This window comes from Lolium rigidum, chromosome 4 (genome assembly GCF_022539505.1).
Source record: "Lolium rigidum isolate FL_2022 chromosome 4, APGP_CSIRO_Lrig_0.1, whole genome shotgun sequence".
Classification (NCBI taxonomy): domain Eukaryota; kingdom Viridiplantae; phylum Streptophyta; class Magnoliopsida; order Poales; family Poaceae; genus Lolium; species Lolium rigidum.
Window position 1 is genome coordinate 30,754,195 of NC_061511.1, and position 13,437 is coordinate 30,767,631.

The 13,437-nt window shown below is 43.4% G+C and overlaps 1 protein-coding gene across 1 annotated transcript; it reads left to right on the forward strand.

Moving 5' to 3' along the window:
* Nucleotides 1–2,832: 2,832 nt before the first annotated feature.
* On the forward strand, nucleotides 2,833–12,095 carry LOC124646839. The gene is made up of 7 exons (XM_047186890.1): nucleotides 2,833–2,925; nucleotides 6,516–6,568; nucleotides 9,893–10,025; nucleotides 10,235–10,313; nucleotides 10,463–10,643; nucleotides 11,461–11,582; nucleotides 11,667–12,095. Exons 1-7 carry the CDS (start codon nucleotides 2,833–2,835, stop codon nucleotides 11,789–11,791), a joined length of 786 nt encoding a protein of 261 aa, XP_047042846.1. The 3' UTR covers nucleotides 11,792–12,095.
* The last annotated feature ends 1,342 nt before the right edge of the window (nucleotides 12,096–13,437 follow it).

A 13,437-nucleotide genomic window follows, 5' to 3' on the forward strand; every position in this document is an offset into this window, starting at 1 on the left:
ATAATCTCCCGCTGATCCTCCTGGAGAAGGAAAGCCCATTGGTGAATCCAATACGTCGCTCGTCAGATAACCTGCAAAAAATTAGTTTCCTTTTATCTATTAAAAATAATGCCATTCGACTTGTCCAAATTGAGCAACATACAGCTACTCTAAGAGAACCCATTAAGTGGCAACCTTGTTTTGGAATTCACACGTGCCAAAGCTCCTAATTTCGGGCTGCGATATGTAGCCAGATGATGCAGCTTTTGACCCATAAAACGTCAAGATGGATAAATAATTTGGAAAAGTTAAAAGAGAATTACCAGGGTAATTGTGTTTACACAAGAGAAAACAAACAAAATCCATGTGAGTTCTTCGGTGGCTGTATGCAAGAGTCCTTTTTAGTGGTTGTGGGAAATGAAAAAGGCCAAGCTGGACTTGGTTCTGTCTTAGAGGAAGCGGTTTGTCAGGTAGGGTCGGTTTATTTTGGGTCCTCTCCACCAACATGTACTAGTTACACGCCCGATACATAGTCACCACACTACCACGCCATTGAGCTCTTTCAAAACCCAGCCCATCGTTGGGTACGTAGGCAGCTTATTTGGTGGACAAGTGCACCTGGTGCACCGATGGAGCTGCAGGATTTCGGGGCGGCTTGTCTTTGGTAGGCCGCAGCTCTAACCTGATTCGGGTACGTAGAAGAAAATGAGCTGTTACTATGGAGCAAATTTTCTTCTCGTGAACAAGCGCACTGTCGCCGATGGAGCTTCCGGACTTTGGGGGGTCCTTGTGTAGGTGCCCGTGAACGATGTGTCGTGGCTCCGCCAAGATCTGCTTAGGTGCTCGGAGATGACTCAACAAACTTGCTAGGACACACATCGAAAGATTTGCTAAACACTGGGGGTCTCCAACCAAAGCCTTGGTCGATTAATCCCATGTCCAATGAAATTAGAGCGGATTTTATTCGATTTGATGGGATCTTGACTTATAAGCTATTTAATCCCCTCAATCCCCTTAATTACATGTTCTATCCAATAAAATAATTAGTTAGAGCTTCTCTAGCAGATTTCAAAAAATATGTTAGAATCGGGAACTCTGACGCTTTTTTTTTTTTCAGTTTTTGCGTTTTTTGCGGCCCGGTTAGATACTCGATAATGGCTCGGACCGGAAACTTATATCCAGGGCACCTGATAGAACCCATCGCGCCGCTATATACCGTGGGCCGCAACTGACTTAGGGTTCCAATCCGCACCAGCTAAATCCATGCGCCAGGTAAGTGGGGACAAGGGTGATCGGGGTGCACCCACATACTAGTGACGGGCCATAATTTGATGCGCCACGGATAACCTAATACTAGTGCCGCACTACATTTGGGTGCACCTGCACCACGGGTAACCTAAGTGCCAAAATTGATAGATGGAGTTGTCCCTGCCGTCGTCACTTTCCCTCACGGCCACCGGCTCCCACGTGAAGTTGTTATCACCAGATTTTGGCCAAATCAGGAGATGGGCCGTAAGTGAAGATGGGCTTGAAGGATATACGCGTGGAGCATCTTTGAAGCGGCCTTGCACGAAGAGTTTGGGCTTAATTGCCCGTGTATCTGTAATATAGTAGATCGCATCTTAGTTTAGAATTAAAAGATAGAGTTTAACCCGTGCACGGTTAGGTGCACACCCGAACTAGAAAGTCCCTTGGACTATAAATATGTATCTAGGGTTATCGGAAAAGGAGGACAATCACATTCACAACAAACACAAATCAGGCGCATCGCCACCCCTTCTTTCGAGGGTTTCTCCAGGGTAAGCATCATGCTTGCCTAGATCGCATCTTGCGATCTAGAGCGTACTGCATTTATTCGTTACCTTGTGTTGCTCGTCTTTGAAGCGTTGTTGATGATGAGTAACACTATTTATCATAGATGTTTTGGGGCTGGCATGGATGCTTTTCTTATACATGCTTGCCTAGCTATGCTGCCCCACGATATCTAGCTGCCCTTACACCTACCTAGGTGTAAGGGCAGCACCTTGCTTGTTCGTTGTTTAGTAGATCCAATCTGTTATAGTTGCTCCTTGATTCTTCAAGGATTGGTTTAATATCTGTATGGTTAGGCCTTGCAAACGGGTTGAACGATCCGGTAGCACGTAAGGTATGGTTTGTTCCGGGAATTGACTTAGTGTTGGTTTTTAGGCCTCTTCTAGGATTAGTTTTCCATTATCTTTCGCGTCTGTTAGGCTCAACTACGCGCAGGATGTTCCGATCATGCGGTGAAAACCCTAAACTGTCGTAGATTGGTATAGCTTTATATTGATCAAGCAGGAGCCCCATGTCATCGTTAACCCGACGTAAGCCATGGGGCGATCGGCTCTTTGAGCCGATCCACAGGGCAACCTGAGAGCCGATAGGGCTCGTATTTAATGTTTACGTGTCTGCCATGCAGGAAACTAATCGAAGCAATCCAACACCTTCCTGACCACTAAAGGAATCAAAGAGAGACGCCTCAAATTGTCGACACGGTCGCCGTTTCTATTCATCGGCTGCCGCGCTACGATGAGGATTTCGGCCGCCCTAGACCTCCTCCAGCCTTTTCGAGCCCTCCACCGCGTTCGTAGTGACCTTCTATTTCTCCTAGAAATGTCCTCGTTTTTCCACAGTGCTCTGCTCCATCTTGCTGGCGTTCATCGTCATTCTTCCCCGCAGGTCATTGACGCCAGCGCGCTCCGGTGCTTCCTTGACCATTGCATCACACGTTGTTTGTCCACCGCGCCAAGGCATACCTCGAGCACCATCTCCCCCATCCTAGTTCACCTCCAATCGTCCCGATTCGTGGTTTGCCCTTGCTAGAGAAGATCGAGGATGTCGATGGTAGCCGTCGTCCATGAAACTGGTATTACCAGTGGTGCACACTCATGGTGCGCCACTGATATGTACCAGGAGGGTGCGCCGCAGGTAAGTTACTACCCAGTAGCATGATAGCCATGGCGCAGTCTGTGCACCACGGGTAACACAAATTGATGCGTCACTGGCGTTTTCCTACTAGTGTCTGGCGCTCGTGGTAGGCATAAGCTCACGATGCCTTCTCCCGGAGCAACCCATGCTGTGGCGTGGGCCCAGGTGGGGCCTCGTCAATAAAGTCATGTCCCCGCTCTACCCTTGCCAGGACTCGTTGCGGGTCTTCGTGGAGGCCCGGGATGTTGCGAGGGCAACCCCTCCCCCCCCCCCGTGACGCGACGTTGCAACGCCAGACCAACAACGCGAAGGAGGAGAACGAATACCACCAGACGTTTCTGGAGAGCCTCAACATTCAACATGGCATTATGCATCCTCCGGAGCGTGGGTACTCCAGTGAGCGCCACTAGGTGTTTCGACCAATCTACCTAGGGTTAGGTTCGACGATTGTAGGGTAGGATTAGGTTCGGTACTGTGTTAATTTGTCTATGGCATGGTTTTAAATTAATAAACTATGAAATATGACGAACTATGACCCATGTTTCTCTTCAATTTTTACCATGCGAGATCCTTTTAAAATTTTCAGTGTCAATTTTGGTATATTGTTCTGTCACTCGCTCATACGTATTGGATATATGTTATCCAACACTTTTGTTCGGAGTCATCCTGGATAGTGGATATGCGATAGATGCTCATAACCACAAAACTATCGTCCAACTACTCGAAATCGTTAAAAAAAGGCCGACCTTCACGAAGGTAAGGCAACTCGCTCCGCACGTGACAAGTGGCGCGCTGTGGTGCTAGAAAATTCCTAAGAAGTGGTCTCCCTGCTCGCCACGTGTCGCAATGGGAAGCAAGGTGGGGATGGGGGGGGGAGAGAGAAGACTAAGTGTGTCAGTTTTTCCTTTTTTCTTCTAGATTCATTTTTTCAAAATAAAATATCTTGAGAACCGTAAGTTCAAATTGCGAACCGTTTTCACTTTTAAGATCCTCACGTCGAGATCTTCGAAACTAAATCTCATGTTGATAGGTTTGGAGATACTTTTTTTCGTACTTCCAATAATATTATGATTGTACCTGTGGTGTGTACCTAACTGTACTCGTGTTTCAACTGATAAGTACTTCTGTTTTTAGTGTATTTGGTGCAATTTTTCCTTTACTCACTAATTGTACTCGCCCGTATACGGGACTGTACCTGTACTTACGCGCGACTGTACCTGCTCGTGTGCGCCACTGTACTTCTATACATGTACTTCCTCGTGTTCACGACTGTACCTGCTCGTATGTGCGTTTGTACCTGCTCGTGTGCGTGACTGTACTTGTACTCACTCGTCTGTTCAACTGTACTCGTGTGTTGTGCGTGACTGTACCTGCTCGTGTGCACGACTGTACCTACTCGTGTGCGTGACTGTACTTGTACTCGCCTGTGTGTTCAACTGTACTTGTGTGTTGTGCGTGACTGTACCTGTAGTTGCTCGTGTGCGTCAATGTACTCGCTCGTATGCGTCACTGTACTCGCTCGTCTGCACGATTGTACTCGTGTTTCGTATGAATCAGTACTCGTGTGTTATATTTAACTGTACTCGTACTTCTTGGATTTTGTATAAAACTATACTCATATGTTATACTCGTTATACAAAAAAAAATTGTGGAGAAAGTTTATCTTGCGACAAGCATTATTTTCAGCACATAATTTTATCTTTTTTACACACGTCACATGATAAGTCGGTTGTTTATGAAATGACTTTGTGAGCACGTAGCACGTGAAGATGTACGTGTAAATTTTTGGTTTTCATTTTTTTGAAATTTAAAATGTTTATAAGATGCATTTTAAAATATAGGGAGCATATGCACCCATGTTCCAAAACACCGCTCCCAGATTAGCTAGCTACATACTCGCGAGGTACGTGCTATCTTTTTTCAGGCTAGATTCAACGAGGTTGCTCGGCCGGAGGCGCCGTACGCGAGCGGACGCGGAGACGCACATACGCGCAGTTGTACTTACGTCGGGAGGAGTGCACGGGACCTGCGGGACCTGCTCTCGCGAAAGCGTCGACGTGCTGCCACGCGTCGAGCGGTCAGCACACCCCGCGTTCCGAACGGGCCTTCCCAGAGGTCTCCCTTTTTTTAGCGATACCCCCAACTACTCACTGGTGGATCTAACCCAATTTGCTAAGCTAGGGAAAATCCTAAGTTAGATTGGGCCTTTTTTCATTTTTTTCTTCTATTATATAATAATTTGATTTGATATCTAGGCTGGACCAAATCTTAGGATGGGCCTGCTTCATCCTTTACACCCACCGCTAGGCCACTGCAAATAATACCACGAATTACCAGTAAAAAAAATGAATAAATCACTACACTTTGGGAAATGTTATACCAGGCGAAAATTAGGGAGAGAAATTCCCCCGAGAAAGTCAGAAAACCCAGCAATTAACGGGAGGAGACGGAGGGAGATAGGAGTCGTCGCAGCGAGAGGCAAAGGTGGTAGATGTGATGTGAGCCACCCTCGCCAACTTCTCCTACCAACTTCTTTTCCTCCCCCTCGTCTCGTGGGACGCCGCTGCCGCCTTCGTCTCGGCCCCGCGCGCTTTCTCCTGCCGCCGCAGCCGCCGCCGGCCGGCTGAAACCTCCGGTACGTACGCGCCGTCCTTGCCAATCTCTATTGCACGTACCGCCCCATGGATTCTGGCCGCCGCCCGCCGCCAGCCAGTGTCCCCTTGCGATTCTTTACTTATCGGCCGTGTTTATAGGACTGGCCCGCGTTTTTTTTTCTTTCCCCTGAACTCCGCGCTCGTTCTTGGTTAATTGTGGCGATACTTCCCAATCGCTCTACAGTTCTATCTTGTCTGCTCCGGCGGGTTTGGATTGGAAGGTGGCGGTGGTTGGCGATGCGTCTGGTGACTTGTGAAAAAATCTTGTGTTCCTGAGTCCCTGACTCCCGCGGTGTTCCTTGGATTATCCTCTGATTGGTTTGTAGGGGTGTGGTTGGGCGAGGCCTCTCGCCAGCTGCTGCCGTATATCTTTTTTTTTTTTTGAAGTAAGCTGCTGCCGTATATCTGTTTGCGATTGGTTGATTGATTTATGATGGTTCGTTTCTCCGTTGGGTTTCATTGTTGTAATCGGAAATCGTGGCATTGATTGATATAATGACAATTATGACCGAAAAATTGGTTTTTGATGAGTAGGTGTCGGTTCTGTAGTTCTTGGCTTGAAGGCAGAGTCTGTAATTATCTTACTCATCCATTGCAGGCTAAGTTGATGTGTTGATTGTTTTTGTACACGTCAACCATTAGAAATTCCTGGGATATCAGATCAAAAAAAAATTGTAGGCCCTAGATAGAATCAAGTGTGTGCTTGGTCAGTTCTGGTAACTGGTTGGAGAGTACACCAGCTTACTCTGTTTCTACTTTTAGGGGCAATTCAGTGCTGCCACATTCCCTCTGCTCTCAGAATGAGCCTCCACGTGATGGAATCATGGGAGAAAATGCAGTGCGGATGGATAAAAAACTGGTCTTTCCGTAGCATTCTCATTTGTTTTTTCTCCTCTCATGTTTGTATTTTTTTTTCCGTGCTTGGCATTGTTTCAGAATGCCCCAATGGAAGTTGTTGGCCTTGCAACAGTGAACACTAGACTGGATGTGTAAGGAGCGGCGGTGTTTGCTAAGGGCCTTAAGATAACTCCTAGGAGTTTCTTGTTATGCTTGCTATGCCAATATACTACTATGATTGGGTTCTATAGGTTCTTTTTTAATCTTTCAGTAGCTTATGATACTATGAAATGAGTGTGATCGTCCACATACATTTGATTGAGGTGACTAAACGGTCTTTTAGCATGCTTACCGGATGCATGATAGAACTACACCGGGAGAGCTATTTTGGCACAGAACATTTTGATACTCCCTCCATTCTTCTATGTAGGCCGTACTAGTTTTTACCCACACAAAGTTATGATCAAGAATTACTTTGCAATATGTAGTTTTTATGACATGAATCGCTTTTACTCGATTCGTTCTCGAAAGCGCTTACTGATTATTGTGTTTTTTTTATTATATAAACCATACATAAGTAGAGTAATTCTTGGCCGAAGCCTTGTCTTTTGAAAATCCAATATGCCCTACATACAGGAACTGAGGGAGTACTCTGTTTGTGGGCCTTATGGCTATTTTTCGGTCTGATTGGAGTCACTTGATTGTTTTCTTTTCCGAGTTAAGCCTTTTGAAGGACCTGAATCTTGCTCAATGGTGTTATATCCTACCTCATTTAACATGTTTTCATTAGTTATGGAGTTTTTACATGGTCCCTGCCCCTTAAAACACAATTTAAGCAGAACAAAAGTATTACAGTTGTGGTTTATGGTCAGCAACATACACCATATTATGCTAGAACTGCCCTCTTATGTCCATTTTTATTGAAAGAACCATTTGAATGAAAATAAGGATAAAGGTTATATACTAGGATTTATCGTATGGATTATTCTTGCTTGTTCTTGTAGAAATGAGTACTAGTTTGGAATGATATTTTTTACATGACGTCTATGAAGTTATTGAACAAATATTCAGTAATCATCAGGTTGCTTCTTTGAACAACATGGGTGATATTACCTTATGACAAAAAAATAGTTATGATCATTAAAACAGTATAGCAAAATGCTGGCACTGTTGGTATACTGTGAAGCACATTAGTAATGGATGGCCTACTCCAAACTGTAGAAGCCCTTGATTACTGTACTGCATGCATTTGTTTTCACGAAGTCTTCATTTTTTTTTAACTCGGTAATGTTTTCCTTACCAATTATGTACTGGTACTTTAATTTGTCTAGTATATTCTCATATTGGTGACCCTATTACAGGTGGCAGTTCAGGTATGGTTAGCTTGAGGAGACGTCGACTTTTGTGCCTTTGTTCTGGTAAGACAGTCATTTAGTAACTTAAAACAGCTTGTGGATATGTTACAAAGAATTGTTCAAATAATTGATGTTGTGAAAATGTGTAAATGTTCTCATTCCTTTGTATATCGAGCTGCAAAACCACATCTTCCAGATATCCTATGTGTACAGTTCCATATTTTTAAAAATGTAATAGTATGCATCCTGTAGCTCATAAATGTATTTTATCTTTTTAGATGAAGAGGTTTGACAAGATCTGATTTGCTCCCCCTTTTTTTTGTACGCAAGTACTCGTGTCAAACTTTCATTCAAAAAAAAAATTGTAACTCAAAACATACATGTGCTAGGTTGTTCCATAGCCCACATGTTACTAGGATTGGATAGATCTATAAACAATGAAAGAGGATGTGTGAATAGTTAACAGCCATAGAGTGGCTGGAGGTTGTCAGTTTTTCATGAGCCTGAAATTCGTTACGAATTAAATGCTTCCGGTACAAGATTTGTGGTCACGAACAATTTTCACAGGAACTGCTAGTATCGACCTGATGGAACCCTAATTGGTGGTGGCATGGCACACAGTATTTTATGTTCCATGTTGACCTATGCTGGGAATCAAACTAGATTAAACATTTCACTGTCAATGGGTATGATTATTGTACACTCTATTTCTGGAACTGATCATGGAAATTGACAAGGCAAAGCCCACCATTCTCTTAGTTCCCTGAAGACCTAGCAAAGTCTTCCTTTGGGTTCAAGAATCAATTTTCTTTGAGTAAATTACACTGTGACCCTTCTGTTTGTGTTAACGTAGCAGCTGGAATTTCATAAGCGAAAACACCACATTCGACCATCTAAATTTGCACAAATTGAATCTGATAATCCAGTTTTAGCAGTGATGTCCATTGTATCAGATGGGGGCTCACCCTGAGTCCCCGAGAGTGATCTAGGAATGGTAAGATACCATTGAGGATGCCACATTGGCTGTGAATATATTTGGGCGTATCCTAGCTGGCGTATTTATTGAAATTTGGTGCATCTCCAACCTGGTTAATTTGTAAAAATTTGTTGCAACTCTGAGTTGGCTTATTTGTCTATGGGTGGAGCAAGGCTTCACTTTTCAGAAGGGTGTATCTGTCCTAGCCTGATAGGGCATAAGGAAGAGGCTGATCATCCCGCCTTTCAACGCCTTTCAATTGGCTGTCTGCATATACCCTCCCAGGTCACATCAGACCCACCTGGGAAAAAACCTATCTCATGCATTGGACAAATAGGCTCACACATGCCCAACAGAAATCTGCATCCAACGTGGTGTCCTGCATGGCAACACACCGTCGTCACTTCCCTGTCATAGTAGGTCTAACCTTTCAGAACAAACATGAACTATTATACCTGGTGCAGAGTGGTCACTCGGCAAATAGAGAGTGAACATTCGTGGAACAGAACCAGAGTTATGCAAAAACTACTCATGGAAGTATACATAGAAATAAGGGAAAATTTGCTACAGGACACCGTTATTTTCTAGCATTTGCTGAAACACACCGTCCGATTATGTCTTTGCCACGTACCATTATAATTTTGTGACACATTTGCCAGAACACACCACCAGCCTAAAAACGGAAAGTTTTGTACTTTTTCTTGTGATGACTGGTTTTGAAGACAAAGTGCAAAGCTTTCCCTTTTTAGCCAGGTGGTGTGTTCTGGCAAATGTGCCACATAATTGTAATGGTACCTGGCAAAGACACAATCGAGCGGTGTGTTTCAGCAAACGCCAAAAAATAACGGTGTCCTGTGGCAAATTTTCCCTAGAAATAAACCCTTGTAATTTCAGCTGTGCTATGTAGTTAGTGATGGAAGCTACTGGACTTTTATGTTAATTGTTGGTTTGACTAATTATCAAAATGCTGCTCAAATACTGTTAGAAAAGGAGATATTCTCGGAACATGTTGTTCATCTCACGTGTGCGTTCCCATATTTAGGACCCAGGTGGGACAATATCTATTAGTATTATTTCAGATCATTTACACAAAAAGACATCTTTATAGAACAGTGAACTTTGTATGTTTGTTATCATTTGAACAGTTACATCAGCTTTGCTTTTGTTTCAGGCAAAAGTTCATTGCCAGTTGATCTTCTTAGGCCTGTCGATAATGAAAAACATGCAGACGTTGCACACCCAAATGGGAACCTTTTCAGTGTGCACCCGTTGCCCTTGGTAAGTTTATCAATTTCCTGTTGTAAATTTGATGGAAGGCTGTAGCGCCATGTTTAGTAATAGCTTCATGCCTGCCTTCTGTATACATAAGAAATCCTGATGTTTTCTGTTAGTTATTCTTCTGAGGAACCGCTTTGTGTTTCCAATGACGTTTAAAGCTTGTTAGTTGGAAAGACAGTTTTGCTGATAAAAGAAGCTTTTTGTTGCAGACCAGGATTTCTGATGTACCTGCAGAATCCTCAAATGGTTCCGACTCTTTGAAGGAAGAGAAAAACCAATACTATCCAGGTTTCTTACGTAGTAATTTTTTTTCCTTTATACATATAGAGTGCATGTTATTGTTGTAGTTTTATAGTCTTATCTTCATCCTTGAACATCACAATCGCTCTACAGCTTATCACTATATTATATTTTTGGTTTTTTCCTTGTAATTTTAGGCAAGGAAATTAAGCGCAGAAATAAGCATAGAAGAAAGCAGTATGTGGACCAAGAGCCATGCATAATGAGAGGAGTTTATTTCAAAAACATGAAATGGCAAGCTGCTATAAAAGTTGACAAGAAACAAATTCACTTGGGCACTGTTGGAACACAGGATGAAGCGGCCCGGCTATATGATAGGTATTAGCTGACCGAAGCTTTCCTAACATGTGCACACTTGTGTTATTTCCGTCACCAAACTTATGTCTGCTCATGACGGTGCTTTCTGTTTGATTTCCGTTCTCCTGTTTCTTATCTATTCAACTCTCTTTGACATTTTTCACAAGAATGGCAGTCATCATTGTGGCACAATTTTTTCTACATTTTCCAGTTCAACCTAATGTCCATAGAATGAACATCAATGCCCTGGATTGCAGTAAGAGATCGAGGAGCTAGTAATTATGTTCTAGTATATTGCTAAAATTAAATAAAATAACAATAAATTGTAGGATTATCTTGTACAACCAATATACTTGCTGGTTGCTAAATTACGTTCAGTTGGCTCTCAGGTGATATTTATATCAGTATAATGGTTCAACAGTAATGATATGAGATAGAAGGTCATAAATGACCACCCAAAGCGGACCCCACTTTATCTTCGTTTTGCATACATGCACTATAAGCTCATCTTAGGAGAAGTGAGTTTTTTGAAGGAATTTCCTTGTGGAAGAGTGTATGCATAATTTTTCCATGCTTGCATGATGCTTTTGACAATAAGAAGTCAATGATTAGTCATGCTAGCGACGTTACCCAAATATTTTGGTTCTTGGGCCTGTTATGACTTACGATACTTTGTTTTTGTCTCCTCCGATAATTTTGCACTCTTGGTTTTTAATTTTGATCAAGTGATATGGATGTGATGGCATGCTGAGTCCAGATAAGCCTAATTTGTTGCTGTACTTTTGTTTTGTTGTGATTCAACATCATTTGACAAGTCAAGTATATTATCTACGTGCAGGGCAGCTTTTATGCGTGGAAGGGAGCCAAATTTTGAACTTTCGGAGGAAGAGAAAAAAGAACTGGACACGTACACATGGGAGGACTTCCTGGCAATAACACGCAACACCATAACCACCAAAAGTAAGACCCATTCATAGTCATTTCTTCCTGGCTGCAATGAGTACAATAGCATAGCATAATTTGTGTTCACTTATTTGTCTCTAGAACAAAGAAAGGATGGGTCGCCAAGGCGTAACAAAGTGGACTTGTTCATAGGAGATACTGAGATGGTCAATGGTGGTGGGTCTTCTCAGTCCGGTGATGGCGATGTTGAGACATCGGCTTCTTAATCGCCACCAGGTCATGGACACCCAAATGGAGCGTCCAGTGGATTCATTTCGATATAATTTACATTTAGATATTCTTCCCTCTGAATAATGAAATCCATGTGCATAAGGCCCTGTGGTCTGATAAAGGTCAAAGGTTAGATAATCATGCCATCTCAAATAAAACCAGAGATGGTCAATTATAGAAGGAAATTTCGCAAAGCAGTATCTGTACCGATTCCAGAGATGTGTATATCTTGTCGATAGGCTTACCTCAAATTTACTCAACATGTAACTAGTTTACCTTATGAATTATCCCTAAAGAATAGTTGCCCTTTCCGACACCTTATATATTTTACTGAAACAGTGACGCATCAGTATGTATTCCCTATCAATGAAATTTAAGCATTGACGGTAACAACAATGGTAGCAACACCGCAAAATGTTGCAGCAGCAGCAGCCAATATTGTGTTATAGCGCCCACCCAATATTTGTACTCTTGAAATATCGTTGAACTTGATCCAGCGAAATGCTTGATGAACCCAAACCAACAAACAACCAAAAAAAAAATATCTTGAAGGTCTGGCTCTTAGAGCACCTCCAGCCGTTGTTCCCCGCGGCCAAATCCGGGTTGAATTACTGCCGGATTGGACGAAAGTTTGGCGTGGGGAGCGGCGAACTTCCAGCCGTCCCCCTAGCTAGGTGCCCGACGATCGGCGTATTTGGTTTTATTTTCATAACTAAACTCATAGTTCGGCGCATTTGACAAATTTTGACCAATATTTGGCCTATTTTTATAAATAAACCTTATTACAGTTCAAGAAAGCAAGCAAATAATTTAACAAGTTTTGAAACAAATCAAATGGAAACTAGTTGGTGTTGCCTCGAAGCCTCCATATGTGCTCCACCAGATCATCCTCGTCGTCTGAGTCCATGGTCGCCCAAGTAAATGGACAAACACCTGCCCGGCATGGTCGATGCGAGGCGCGACGCAAGGAGTAGCCCGACGGCGAAATATGGGCAGACGGGAGGAGGTCGACGGAATATAGGCTGGTGGGAGGAGGGATGGTGGAATATCGGCAACCGGCCAGCGGATTGGCGAGGGGTGGTGCCGGCGGCGAGAGAGCTGCGAGACGGGAGGGGGATTTGCGGCGAGAAAGTGGTGGGGTTTGCAAGTTTTCTCGCCGACAGAATGGGCCCGTCTCCGCTTTTCTCTCGCCCGGACTCCTCGAGCGCACCCCGGAAGACCGGAGATGGCCTGGGCTCTCCGGATGGATTTAGGGCCTTTTCCAGGGGAAAACGAGAAACCAGAGCCGCGACTGGACCGAATAACGCTGTCCGGATAAAAAAAAGGGGTGCCAGGGACCTCGTCGGAGACACTGCTGGAGGTGGTTCCAACAGTCTGCTCGAACTGTTATCCAGGGAAACAACCTATGTAAGAGTTTCTTTTAAAGGGATAGCTTTTATGTCTCAATAATCTTGTCAAAACACACTTCTTAATTAATAGATAGACTGGGGAAAAGCTTTTGTTCATGTTAAAAAAATTCACCTGCTTCTATTGAATGAAAAGACCGGCATAAGGGGAAGGTCCATATTTTAATCCAAGAGTCTGGGCAAAGCTTTGCAGTTCTCGGAAGAAAATAAAAAGTAAAAAAATACATTGAATCGAC

Bases quoted from the DNA above. Each gene is read 5' to 3' on its own strand.
- LOC124646839 (XM_047186890.1), top strand. From the start codon at position 2,833: ATGTCGATGGTAGCCGTCGTCCATGAAACTGGTATTACCAGTGGTGCA. The intron at 2,926-6,515 runs GTAAGTTACTAC...GCATTGTTTCAG, and splicing joins ACCAGGAGGGTGCGCCGCAG to AATGCCCCAATGGAAGTTGT. The intron at 10,314-10,462 runs GTTTCTTACGTA...TTGTAATTTTAG, and splicing joins GAAAAACCAATACTATCCAG to GCAAGGAAATTAAGCGCAGA.